Raw genomic sequence first — 14419 nt, forward strand, 5'->3', positions numbered from 1 at the left:
AATGTATTCACTTCTCACTAAAATTAGTACCAAAAAAGACTTACTAGCCAACAAAGCACCTGTGCTTAAATTACTCATCCCCCCTAGTAGGACATCCACCACCAATACCCTATTTGCATTTTCTCCCAAGTCACCTAAGAGCAAGTAGCAGACACTTCAACCATCCAACTGTTAAGGTTACTTCTCTACAGCCCACATAGTCAAGCTCTGTGCGGCCAAACTCACTCCTATTATCACAGAATTTGCTAATGCTTCTTTCTCTACCAGCATAGTGCCCACCTCCATTAAAGCAATCAGGCTCTCACCACTTGACTTGTCCACTCCCACTAAATAGTGCCCCATCACCATTGTCGCATTCCTACAAAAAATATTTGAACGCCTAGCTTACATGCAAGTCCAATGATTCCTGGAAAGTAACCATCTTCTTGGCGAAAGGCAGTCTGGGTTTTGCATGGAAACGGCCCTACTGGACTTAAAAATCCAAATGGACTATATCCACTACTCTGGCAAATTAGCTATACTTCTCCTGCTTTATCTCTCCATGGCCTTCGACTTGGTCGATCACAGCCTCCTGTGCCAACACCTCATCCAACACTTCCACTTCTTACAGGCAGCTAACTTGTGGATCGTTTCCTTTCTCAGTGGTCGACCACATGAGTGTTCATAGGAGATTCCACTGCAGACACTATCCCTGAATCTATACTAAACCCCTCTTTGATTTCCTTGATGCCAGAGATATCATCTACACCAACTTCGCTGATGACACACAAATCCTTATCCCCTCTCTGGTGATCATATTTCAGACTCTATCACAATTAATGATGTCTACAGCACAATACAGAACTGGATGTCTAGGCACAATGTATGACCAATTGATGATAAAAAAAATCCTCATAATAGGCACCCCACAACGGTTGCAAACAATTGGACGCCTCCCTCTCATCCTTTTGTATTGATAGCATGTCCATCCCTGTTCTGAAACAAATAAAAACACTGCGAGTACACCTGGTAGCAGACCTCTCTATGTCCAAACACATCAATGCCCTAGCCTCATCCACGACCTACACAGCTAGACTTAGTTCTCTTAGCAGACACTTACTCTCTACTAGAAACTGTCTCACTCTTGCACGATCACTGATCCTCTCGAAACTTGACTACTGGAACATACTACTGATGGGTACCTCAACTGCTAATTTGTGCAAGCTACAAATTCTCCAGAAACAAAGCTTTATGTTCTACCCTTGGTCTCAAATGCTCTGACCATATCTCAGCCACCAGATGTGATGCACATTGGCTCCCAATTAAAGCATGTTTGGAATTCAAAACCTTGTCCATCACCCACCATTGTGTATATAACGAGGCCCCACTGTACCTCAATAGTTGCATCACCTGAATTGCCTACTTGTGTGTTCTAAGATCTAGCTCTAGCATCTCATTGCACCCTTCCCGGTTTAAGACCAAAAAAGCAGATGGAGACAGTTTCTGTGTTATGGCTCATCCCCTCTGGAACTCCCTGCCACAGTCTATCAGAAACAAGCAATCATTCTCCACCTTTAAAAAACTAGTTAAGACCTGGTTGTTTGACAAATATGAGTAACTGCTGCCTGCGGTCTCCCGTACTATGTATTCCTCTTTCTGTATTCTTACCCATGTATTCCATGCATTCTTACCCATGTACTGCACTAACAATGTGATACCTTCAGGTCTGGGCATGTCACAAATTAAATAATTAAATAAATAAACTTAATTCTAAAGTGTCATTTTGTTGCAGATAATGTTATCACAGTACATGTCGCCCCACATTTTGCTCCTGCTGCCATTCGCAATTCTGTCCGCCCTCTCTCAGTTAATCTGTTCACATCACCGACGGCCACTCACCATTATTTTTCCCATGCTCACTTGTGGGATATATTGACCCACTCAACAGTATTTCTCCACATCACCAAGCTGCATTTGCGCAGATACAGCAAAATGGCTGTGCTGGCTCCTGTGAGCGCCATTGGCCTCAAAACTATGTTTTGCAGCAACAAAAAAAATGGCTGCCCCATCCTGCCAAGCACACATCAGGCAGGATGGAACCAGGGAACACACAGAGAGCATGCCAGTGTGTTCTGACACATACAAATGGAACAATGTGAAAAGGCAGCACTGCCTTGCTGAAACCCCAAAATCCCCATTGAAAAGGAAACTTTTTCACCTTTAAAAAATGCTTCTTTGACGCTAATTCCATCTGTTCTTTCTTAAACCATTGTGATCAATAAGGCCCTGCCATGTCCAGTATAGCTCATTGTGCCTCAGCAAAACCAGGCATGAATTCTGAATGACAGGCCCTGTTCAGCCAAATCTGAAGAAAAAAAGGCCCAAGAAACTTCACTTTCTGCCAGGCACGAGAAACACTTTGTTTTGTGCTACAGAGTGTTAAGGAAATGAACACTGCAAAAGAAATCATAGCTCTGTGCACATGTCAATTTCAGGAGACCTTTGCCTTGTATAGACTGTTGTGTACAAGAAACTAACTATGGCTGCAAGACAATATTGGGAAGTCAGATGGCAAAATCGGATTTGAAAGGGAATGCTAGCAGTTTCACCACATGTGTATAATGGTCTTTGCAAACCAAAGAAAAATAAATGCCCGTTTTAAAGGAAAAGTAATATGTTGAATGAAAGCTTGTCTGTGCCTAGCAATGAGAAGGGGTTGGCAGCATGGAAACACACATGGACTATTTTTGTCCACAGGCTTGTTTTAATTCAGGACCAAATATAAGAAAATAAAGGTTTTAAACCACCTGGTCTGAATTTGCAAGCTTCCAAAAACAAGTAATTCTAGATGGCAGAGCGAAGGCTTCCCCAAAGGAAGGGAGCCACCATAAACTTCCATGGCACAAAAGTGATAATTGCTAGGTTGGAAAACTTTGACTGACCAGGACAAAGAAACGTTCCATACTAATCAAACTTCAGTCTGGGCAGGAGCCTCTTTCAATAGAAATTCTGGGACATCAAAGTGCGAAGTGGATAAGGGGCAATAAAACTTCAATCAAGCTGGAAAAACCCATCCTACCTTTGGGGGAAGTGACAGTTGGTGGCAGCTGAATAAAAACAAATGGTCCAGTGCAAGACAAAGGACTGCCATTTGCTTCCAAGGACTATTTTATAAATAAACTTTAAAGACTTTTATTTCTGCAAAAAACTTTGTAAAAATGTAAAAATCTCACAGTTGAAAAGTGATTTTGTGTTTTATAATTTGAGACGCTGTAGAAGTCACTGACACTTTCGGAATAGAACTGGCAAAGAATTAGGGATTACAAGGAAAGTATCCATGATGCCAATGCACACTTGTATACTTACATCCCGTATGATAAACCACACATGTGTATAAAGATATGGAATTTTAGGCCGAATCTTTCATACTCAAAATTACCAAAATGTATCAGGGGGGTGAAACAATGTCTCACAGAGTTCAGAGTTGGAGTGGAATGGTCTGCATACAACATATAACATGCTCATTTCAGTAATATGCCACAACGGTACAAATATGTAAATTCTGTTATGACTGATTTTTGGCAAAAAGGTCTGTGGGAAGTCCTTTCACCTCATCAAAGTACAACCCCTAAACTGAGTCACATCCTAGGGGAGCCAGCCAACATAGATTGCCCAATCCAGTTGGTAGAGGCATGTTTAGCAGGCCCTGCCCAGCCATATACTTCGATGATGTCACTATGCCTTATAAATAAGAGACCCTGACAAGACTCTGGACAGACACTCTTCCTGCAGTTCCTGCGCTGCGTTCCTGTTCCATTCATCATCCAGATTCCAGACCCCACTACAAGGCCAAAGCATTGCCGACCCTACTCCAGGACCCACTCTAAAACCCAAGCAGTGCTGATCCCATTCCCAGCAAGGCCTCAATTCTGAAAACCCACTAATCTAACATGAAAAAGGGGAGAGCAGTGGTATCTTTTGCATCCTGAACCAGCCTGGCTTTCTGCTCACTAACTGCATGCCCGCTGCCATCCTGCCATCTAGCTGAGCTTTAGTATCCATTGACCAGAATTGCCATTCCAGTCCTTGCCATCCAGTGACCAGAACTGCCCAGCTGTTTGCCAGGTGCGCTGCCATGTAATGACCCTTAACCTTGATGGTCCAAAATCCCAAACTAAAAGTGGACTGTAAGTATAATACCTACCCCATAGAAATACATAGTCTACTTGTCTTGCATTTGTCCTTATCCCACTCTCTAAGTCATCCTATCCTTATCCTGATAACTTGTTAAAACTGTCAGAATTATCCATGCAACCTTGCCCTTGATTTCTAGAGCTAGCACCATCTCTTTAGTAATTTTGTCTTGTGTAAATACTAACCCATTAGTCATATTTCGAGTGATCGGACTGGGTACGATAGGGTGGGCGCCTGGGTGACAGGGTTGAAGTCGCGAATCAACCCTGGATCTTTCTGTGTCCATCTTTGTTGGTCTAGCCTGAATACTTTAGTGTAAAGTAAAACTGTTCTTGTCACAACTGATTTCCTTTCTTATTTCACAGCTTCACTTTACTCAAAGTGCACCTTTTTATATCTTGTATAACTCCACCAATTTACCAGCTAGAGACTTACTTTCACTTCCAGAATATCCCTGTGATAAACCTCTATGCCCCAGCCCAAAAAGTGTATTTCACCCATTTTTATTAGAAACCGTTTGGGTAATTTAAGGCGGGAATTGAAAAAATGCAACTTTTACACGTGTCATCTTACTGCAATCTGTTTTAAACTTTCCACTTATTTTCGAACTGTATGATTTTGGTAATCCATTCTTTGTGATTATTAGTGTCTTTGCATTGTTGCTTTAGTGAGGAATTATATTTGCTTCAAGGTTTTTCACCCACATTCATTATTTATTTGTCCATTTCCGAGTGTCATTTCATAACATTGCAAAGGGTTTAAAATCCGTTGTTCTCTCTTATTTGGGGAGGGAAGGATTTGGATTCTGTTTCCTGTTTCTTATTCCTGATTACCTGCTGCTTCTGTTTATCCACTCAGAATTGATTATTTGTGGGTTGCGGGAACATTGCAGGGGGAAATTCTAACTTAGGTGATATCTTTCCTAAATCGAAAAGTGCTCCTATTCCGCTGTGCTGTGTATATGTTCCACTAGAAGGTTAAACCCCAGTGCATCACTCACATTCTCATTGTTATTATCACCCCATTGGTGATTGCTGCCCCATATTAAAACCTGTATAATTTCTTGTGAATTTTAAAATAAATAAATAAATAATGCATTTGACCAACCAGCTTGGTTCGTGGTCCATTGTGACCCGGGGTATTTGAAAAGGGGGTGTGATATGAGTGGTGTACCATCTCAAAATTGAATATGCATAAAATAAGGAGAAAAGCTTCTCAATTGTGCGCTACATACTAGGCCGAGACCAAGGTGTGTGTCGCTTGATTGAAATCCTTAACAAACTGTCCTCACAACTCTTCAACTCTCACATGCACAGGCAGTAACCGTTTTTTTCTGTGTTGTTAGGTCCTTCCACTTCCCAAGTGCAATCTAACACATGAACCCATCCTGCTCTCAATACAAATCACAAGGGACGCAGAATATTGCTCTGTAGTATCACATTCATAATAACACAGATGCCGCTTAACTTTTGATTGAATTCAACACTATTAAAAATATTTCAACAGCTTGATGATCAATGTCATTACACTAAATCTAGAATTTGTGGCTAGCTGAATGAAGCACGTGGGACAACCATGAAAAAGGCTACTCCATCTGAACTGAAATTTAGGTGGAAGGTTTGCTCTCCTTTGCCAAGGGGGTATTATTACACATTTCCACCTGGAAAAAAGGTTCACATAGATCGTCCTCTGCCCTTTAAATCATGGCTTCAAAATGTTTACTTTCAACACAAATACAAGCATAGCTTTCACAGTGGCCTAATACCCTCTGTAGTGACACTGATTACATTATGTCAACATCATTAGGGCGTTGAGCTGGTGATTGTTGAAGCCATTAAATATTGAAATAAATGTTCATTATATACAGGCATAGCAACATCCAGCAATAAAAATAGTTTAACATTGTATAAAGTATTTCGTGGAGCAGTAGGTTCCGCTCAGGATCATCATCTGTGTTCTGCTCACCACAAATTCCAACGCAATTCAAATGCATCACACAAAATATTGCAAATATACTGCATGCATACAAATATTTGGACCATTGAGGAATTTCTGACCAAATATATAACCCCCACTAAGGCATAAGCGAAGAAACCCTCAGAGCTTTCAAGTAAACAGTGACTAAGAAGCATATGACAATTGTTCACATAAAATAATGTGCACCCCACATAAACGTGCACCCCAGATCAATGTCCTGCTTAAATGCTAAAATGCTAGGCTAAATGCTTAAATGCTAGGCTAAAGTCTAGGCTAAAGAATTTAAATACAAGATCAGAGGCAGAAGTAGGCTCACGCTGGCCTACAGGGAAATATGGCAATGCCTGAATTGAAAACATGACATGTCAGTTTTTTGAGTAACTGTGGAAACTTTTTTTGGCTGAAGTCGACCAGTTTGTTGAGTTACTTCACTGTGCAGCTAGTAGCTTTGACCAGCATTACTGAAGAAAGAATGTTTAAAATGAACAATTTGCAACACATTTGTACATCCCTCCTTCCTCACTGGATACCACTCAAGCAGCCTATCATAAAAAGAATGAATTCTCATTCCTGACTGTGAACCACTTTTTCATTGTGCCCAAGACGATTTTCTGCCCAGTCCAACCCGAGGCAGAAGACAGCCAGAAGAAGAAAAACATGAATGCCTCCTAATGTGCGCATATCCTATTAAATTGTACCACAAGACCTATGCATCCAAATGATTTCACAGATCCAATCAATTCCTTCATTTGAAGAATTAATGAATAATATTCTATATCATGCACACTTTTCATTTTGAGCTCAACAGTAGATAAATGTCCATTCTGAGTATAACGGTTTCAAAAACGGTTCCATTTGATTAATAACTTCATAGCAAACTAAGCCATGTGTGAGCACACACACACATCTTTCAGAGCCATCCACGTCCAATTCCATCCTCCCATTAAAGTATGCAAATGTATATTTTGTCTTTGCACAAGAGGTATTCCACACACCATAAATTTTCACTGGCGAATGTTGAAGAAGGTCTAGACAGTCTCTGATGGAAAATGTTACAGCAGTCACAAATAAGTAACTGGGATTTAGCCCACAGCACATTTGGGAAGCTACCAGTAATAAGATCTATTTCCACCCATAAACAACTTATTAAATAAGCATTGTGGCGAGTCAGAAGAAGGACACAGTCTCTCAGAGGACATGGTATACAATATTTTATTAAAATAACACTATAAGGCCTACCTTTCCCTTTCACTATGCGTGGTACCTACCCTTTTTGGGTTTTTTTGTTTTTCATTCTGTTGGGCCTTTCTTTTATCAAATTAAATGTTTTATTTTATCACCATCAAAGATTATACATAAGTATGTAAAACAGTAGAAACAAAACAAATTTAACATAAAATCTAGAAAACTTAATGTCAACTATATATGTACAGCGGTATTAGCAAAAAATACATTTTCATCCCTAAAAACATGTTCTAACAATACTCCATCAAATATCGATCCAGCAGTGTACATAAGTAAAAGCAGCAATGTAATCAGAATATACAGTTGATATAATGGGGCATCATATAAGCAATACATGACTCATGCAGCAAATGATTAAAGTGACAATTAACCATAAGTGTCTAAAACAGACCCCAAAGGTCATTGAATTTTTCAGATTCATCTTTACACTTGAAAATTGCTTTTTCATACGTAGACACAGTTAGCAGATTTTCCACCCAATCATCAATGTTGAAGCTGTTGGGGGATTTCCATGCACACAAGATCATTCTTTTTATGAGCACACATCCCCTTAGAACCCATATTTTCTTTGGGAGTGATAGGCCTCTCAAGAGGGTGACATCCCCGAGTATCAGAAGCGTGGCCATTCTCAAGATCAAACATTGGAGTACCAGGCCCATCCGCTCACAAACTTCTTCCCAGAAAGTTCTGGTTTTCACACAAAACCACAGCAAATGACTCAGAGTACCCACTGATTGGTTAAACTTCCAACATCTGTCAGTACCTGGGAGTCCTCTTTTAAACATCCTTACTGGCGACCAGTATGATCTAAAAAGCAGCTGGTTTTGCATAGCTCTTAACCCCCAGTCCATGCTCGAGAATCAGACATAGTTGCAACATCTCTTCCAGCACTCAGGACTAACCTCTTCATTCAGTTCATCAGCCTAGGTGGTTGCAAGTTTAGAGACCCCCTTCCTTTTAAACACAGTGGCAGCTGGATGATTTGCTCGGGCACAAAGTTCCAATGTAAGCCAGTATGCAATCTGTTCACTATCTTCAGGCTCTCAGTAGTCTGTAGTCGGCATAACTGTAATCCTGCAATCCAAAATTCCTCTTTAGTTGAGTGAATGAGTTCAATGATCCGTTCTCCAGGAGGTCTTTGATATATCTGATTCCACTTAGGTACCAGAATGCCCAGAATAGCACCTTCCATTGTCTGGTTTTGGATGGATTTAGCCAGATTGATGCATCTGGGTAGATAAAAGGGTAGCACTCCATGCATTTGGATAAGGATTTCCAGCATTCACATAGAAAGGTAATAAGAGGGCTTAGTGGTCAGCAACCGTTCGCTACTGTCGATAATAAGGCCCATGGTTCCAGCTGGAATACAGGATTAGATTCCAACTCAGCCCATCTGTTCGGTTTGGTCTCCATCATACAAGTCAAATACCCCATTAAAAAGCCATTGAAAGGTCCCTACCTGTGTTACTAACAATGGGGCTGGTCAGTCTGTCACGAATGTCCAAAGAAATAAGTTTGCTCTCCAAACTACCCTAACTGACCCTAACACTATGAAAACTAGCTTAGGTCAGGAGAATCACTCCCTTTTCTTGAGGCTACTTCTAGTACAAGTCGCTAGGATTCCTTCAACACACAATCCTCAAATAGTCGCTTGTGCCATCTTGGATCAATCTCTGAAGTTCTACAAATGGGCTATTATGTTTTTCCTCATCTTTGGGAATCCGTTTTGGAGATCTTTTACAAGATCTGTATTCCTGATTCTTGGTCTCAGCATATCCTTGGACGGTACGATTGCTCTGGCAGGCTTTCCCTCCTGGGCAATTATAGTACAGCTGGGTTTCGTCTACTTGACTTCTTCAATGGCTCAATTGTCTAGTTCCTTTAAACTTTGGTTCATAAAGTTCTCTCTCATTGGCAATGTTTTCTTCTTGTACAGAATGCCGAGTTACTTGCCCCTGTTCCGAAGGTATTGTTATCCACTGTCCTTCTTTCAGATTTTCAATAATTATTTCTCCTGTATCACAATATTTTAACTTCATGGGCGTCAAGCTTAACTTTGCCTTTTCTGCCTTTTCCCCCTTTTTCCAGGGTTTTGTTATCCACTGTCCTTTTCTCTCACTATTCAGATTTTCAATAACTCTATCTCTTGCAACCCAACATTTCAAGTTCATTTGGTTCAAGGTTAACATTGTCTCATGGTTTCTACTGAGACAAGTTACTTGTGGATTATAATGATTCCCACGTGGATTCCTATGCTTCCCGTTCTCCCCGTTACTTTAGCTTTTGAAGGAGAATGTCTTCAGGAGCCTTGCCAGTGTGTGCTGCTTTAGGGAGTTCCGAACTGGAACAGGAGTTCTTGTCCTCTAAGCGGGAGTCTCTTCCAGTGAGGTCCCACTTGCTTTGACCTCCAGAGAGGGGGTTGTGGAGCGGGCTGCCTAAACTTGCCCCACTGGGGGGATCCCCTTTAGGAGAACTGACAAATTCCCTTGATTCGTCACAGTACCCAGATCAAACATTTGTCAACAAGCAAACACCTCATTGTAAATAAATCTGGCTTTGTGGAAGGGGTAGCAAGAAATCTACATTATAAAATTCTGCATCACTCAAATAACCTTCAACAGAGTAGCACATCAGAAGCATAACGACATGTAGATTCTCAGGAAGAACTTGTTAGTGCAGTAGCAGGATTTGTTCAGAGGCTGAAATCTGAAAGCTGAAAATCCTCTCCTAGACAGCCGATATGATATGATATGATAGGTTATTTATAACGCGCTTAATGCCCAGAGGTTTCTAACCGCGGACCCCGGTATCGAACCTGTGTTGCTCCATGTTGTCTTGCTTCCAAGGCTAGCACGTTGCCACTGAGCTATCCTCCTGAGACAAGAAGTAGAATCTCAAATGATTAGCCACAGAGAAACTGGAGGTGCTGAATTCCTTTATTATAGTTATGCCAGAATGATATCTGACATTAGCATATTTCTGTGCTGAAGGAAGCTAGCTGTATGTTCTTCTCTACCACATATTCTACAAGTGCACCATCTTTTTTAAGGATAGTGCTGATTTGACAAATGTTGGTTTTAACTGGAAAGATATATCAATATCAAAAGCAATGCATGCCTAAAGGCTAGTGTATCATACCCTTTTCTCCTCTCACTCTTTCTCTAAGATCTCCACTAAAATAACTTTCTGCATGAATACACAGTGTTATAAGGGCTTTCTGTGAGTGTTCTCGCATGTGGCACAATATTATTATTAATAATAAGTATTATCATATCAATGATAACCATGATAAAAGTAATATTAATAACACTTGCTTTTATATATTAATGTGTCTGAAGAGCTGCCAATAGGCGGTGCCCAATAAGAGGTTTTAGTAATAGTAGCCCATGGAAATTGTTATTGACCTGCTCCCAGCCAATGAAAATGTGCTGAATTCAATCAGTAGCAACTGGTATTGACTGCATTCCTGACACTGACTCCAGAAGCAACTAGGGAATCAAAGGAAATCATGTTTCTGCATTAGAAAAACAGCAGTGCAAGATTTCTTTCAACATGACAATCGAACTTTAAGGAACATCTGTCCACTTTAACATCGCACCTAATGCCAGGTCCTGCTGCACAACTGTTACAGTTCAACCAAGCTAAAAATTCAAATATTCACCTTGTAAAGACAACTTACCTATTTAAATATCACAAAATAGACCACATTTCATTTAAGAACAGGTTTTGTGTGTTTTACTCAATATTAAACTGACGAGTTTTACGTCATCACCAAAACTCCAAAACTGTTATTGGTATTACCAACATGTGCTAATCACTTTAGAATCTCGGGAGGAGTCGTCATTGCTTGGCATATTGATCCTTCACTAACTTATGGCCCCAGGTGAACGACTCCTTTCTCAGTCTTTATGTTTTTATCTAGTCCGTGCTAAGACATGTTGCTTCTGTTTCAATTTGTACTAACAGGTGTTGGTACTATCCAATTGATGCATCTGAAATAGTTGTCAATTGGCAACTCGATTTTGCAAAAGTCAAACTAGTCCCACTGTTTTTCTACAATCGTTCGTATGGATGCTGCTCTCTTTTCCCGAGATATTGGTAGAGGTAGAGGGTATATTTCCATTACAGATGACTCAAAAGTGTTTTTTTCTTGCTATGTATTTTTCTTCTTTTGGTTTCTTCCTAGTGGAAGACACACTACAGTGCGGTTAAGTGTAAGTGTTTAAACACTTGTTTGCTATACCATCACAGCAAACAACCACTTTTTTTTAAAGTCCTTATTATCTCTCTCATAAACCATGTCTCCTCCTTTACCTTCACAAAACATCATTTCAGGGTGACTACCAAACCCACAATACGTTTGAGCCACCAAAAAAGTTTGATTAACCACACGCTGACTATATATACATACTTCTTCTGATCATTTCACACACTGCAAGAATGTGCAAGATTTGACTTTTTACTGATTTTGGCAGTTAAACATCTATAGTGAAGAAGTGTTTTTTTTTGTTGCATGTGATGTTTTACAGACTACAAAATCAGTCAATTTCCTTCACGTTCTAAGTGTGCCCTAATCATTTCCTCCAACTGGTTCGGCAATGGGATCGCCACATGCACAGTCACCCTGTTCACCATGCAGGTGCCACCACACTTTGGCAGGACTCTTCAGGCAACATCTTCCACTGAAGAAGTTACACAGCGCAATGCAAGCAGTCATTGAGAAGGATGCATGCAAAATTCATGAGTGTTCTCTTGTTGCCAGGTGATAAATGCTCACAGTGGGGGACATGGCGGAGAAGGCGCACCAAACTACTGCCTGCTCACAGGAGCCATCGCTCAATATTTAATGTCCTATGCAGACTATCGGGTTTCAGTGTCTAGAGCTAAAATTGATGCATGTACTTTTCCAAAGTGCTGGAATGTTAGGTTTAGGGGATCTCCCATTTCTTGATTGCCTTTGTGTGAATGAGCTGCACTGACGGTTGCGTAGAGCACAGCACTGTGATATACGAAGTAACTGTGCCATGGCCAGTGGCCTTGCAAGAACCAAATAGAAGCATGCAATAACAGCCTGGTCTTTGCATGATTTGTAAAGCTCACCCATCTGCTTTTTTCTCTACATCTAATATCGTTTTGTTTCAAGTAGTAATATACTGTGTTATCCACGCTCATTTCAAAGTCACTCGCACACAAATCAATGTCATGTGTCATGGAATTAAAGCATTAATATGCAATAGTATTTACTCTAAAGCACCAAGTACTCACTTCTAAATCATTGAAAAACAGATGCGTGTCAGCCAAATTGAAGATCATCTCTTCCATTCGAAGGCCAAGCGACACAGACGAAGGAGGGTCCTTCAAAAAGAAATAGATTAGTACAATTAATTAATTGATAGGTGACAGGTAAAATACAAACTTCAAATAACATGACATGATTGATTGATTTATTACAGGCAGTTGCAAATACATGAAGCATCAGAGATAAAATGGTCAGTCTCTGAAATTGCTGGGTGATGGTGGCTATTTAGCTCCTGGTTATAGTCTAGAAGAGCCTGGTTGTCTTGAATCAACAGCTACCAAAGGCTACTTTGGGCTTCCCAAAACAGCTGTTGCCATGAACACAGGGCTACTTGGAACGTGATTTGAATTGTGTATAAAAAAAGCACTTGGACCCACCAAGAAGACATTTCGAGAAAAAGGATTCATATTTAAAAAGCATAACGTTATGGTTTGGATCTCATGTGGTCGTGAGAGTTTGGCATGCTAGGTAATAGCTCTCTGTTCCTCAGTGGTAGCTCCTGTTTACTGGGTAATGCCTTGTCCCCAACTTCTGCTTTTAGCTTATTTTCATCATATCCTTGCTCTGATCCCTGAATTTGGAATCTACTAATGTACATTGTCATGAAGGTCTTCTCATGTTCTCCCCTATTAATGTCTTGTGAGTCGAGAGAGCCACAGCACATATTTCAAACAGCAGCGAAAAAGGGACGCTTTGAGTATGCACACGCCATCGTTGTAAGTAAACAGCACAAGCCATTATTGGACTCAGCTAGGATGAGCGATGTGAGAGCAATACCCTTAGCAGAGTTTTAGGAGGGCATGGATTTGCTGACTGCTCTGCGACTTTCTGCAAAAAGTTTCCAATTACTTTTGTTGAGTTGATGAGTGTCCCCATGAGGTACTTATGATTCCAGACTGCACCCGCTCATAGAGGTCTTTAGAGAGCCCCCAATTGGGGATATGCTGAACTTTGGAAACATTTACCAGCACGTTCTTTCCCAGTGCAACCCAATTGCCGATGTCTCTGGCTGCATACCTTTGCCTGATTCCACGATGGTAGCACGTGGATGCACACATTCCAAATTCAAATAAAGCCCACGCCATTTCTAATAAGAAAATGCTTGCTTGACAACAAGCGGCCACAATGTTAGTGACCAGACATTCTATATTACTCCATTCACACTGTTGTTTAACAATAAGATACTGTAACAGAGCCTTGAAATCATGTTCTGTAAGTTCTGACATTATAAGCAGGTGTCAAGGTGTCAAGTTGCATTCCTCTACAGCACTACAAATACCAGGATGCAATAAGAAGTGAGCTTAAAGGTCATCATTAACTGATTATTTCACAGCTGGTATGAGAAAACTTAGGAACCTGTAAACTGAGCTGCACTTCTTTCAGAACTTAGACACACGACTCAAGAACATGTGTGATAAAGTATCACACTTGTTCTCAAACATTATCTCCTTTCCTCACCCTGTGCACTACCCCCAAAACTCAAATATTTCACCAGCATCCTGCTGCTCAAGGCCACGCTCATGCTCCATCTCTACTTCCTGGAATGGGCATTTGCCCTATTCCAATACGTTATCCCGCAGAACCTTCCACATCTACACCACAAAGTGTAGGCATTGGCCAACCCCTCATGCATACTGCTAAATATTAAGTACCCCCTTTCCCGCAGCCATTTGCATCAGCCACATTTCCTGTTCCACCCTAAACCCCCACCCCACTTGGTACATT

The 14419-nt window shown here is 40.8% G+C and overlaps 1 protein-coding gene across 13 annotated transcripts in view; it reads right to left on the reverse strand.

Moving 5' to 3' along the window:
• EYA1 (EYA transcriptional coactivator and phosphatase 1) overlaps nt 1–14419 on the reverse strand; it is a 395631-nt gene that overhangs the window by 132641 nt on the left and 248571 nt on the right. For all 13 annotated transcript variants that reach the window (XM_069621198.1, XM_069621199.1, XM_069621197.1 and 10 more), the window contains one exon: nt 12661–12750. In XM_069621198.1, coding sequence (XP_069477299.1) covers nt 12661–12750 — 90 coding nt within the window. The remainder of the gene's footprint in view (nt 1–12660; nt 12751–14419) is intronic.

Source organism: Ambystoma mexicanum, chromosome 5q, assembly GCF_040938575.1.
Source record: "Ambystoma mexicanum isolate Mex_15411 chromosome 5q, UKY_AmexF1_1, whole genome shotgun sequence".
Classification (NCBI taxonomy): domain Eukaryota; kingdom Metazoa; phylum Chordata; class Amphibia; order Caudata; family Ambystomatidae; genus Ambystoma; species Ambystoma mexicanum.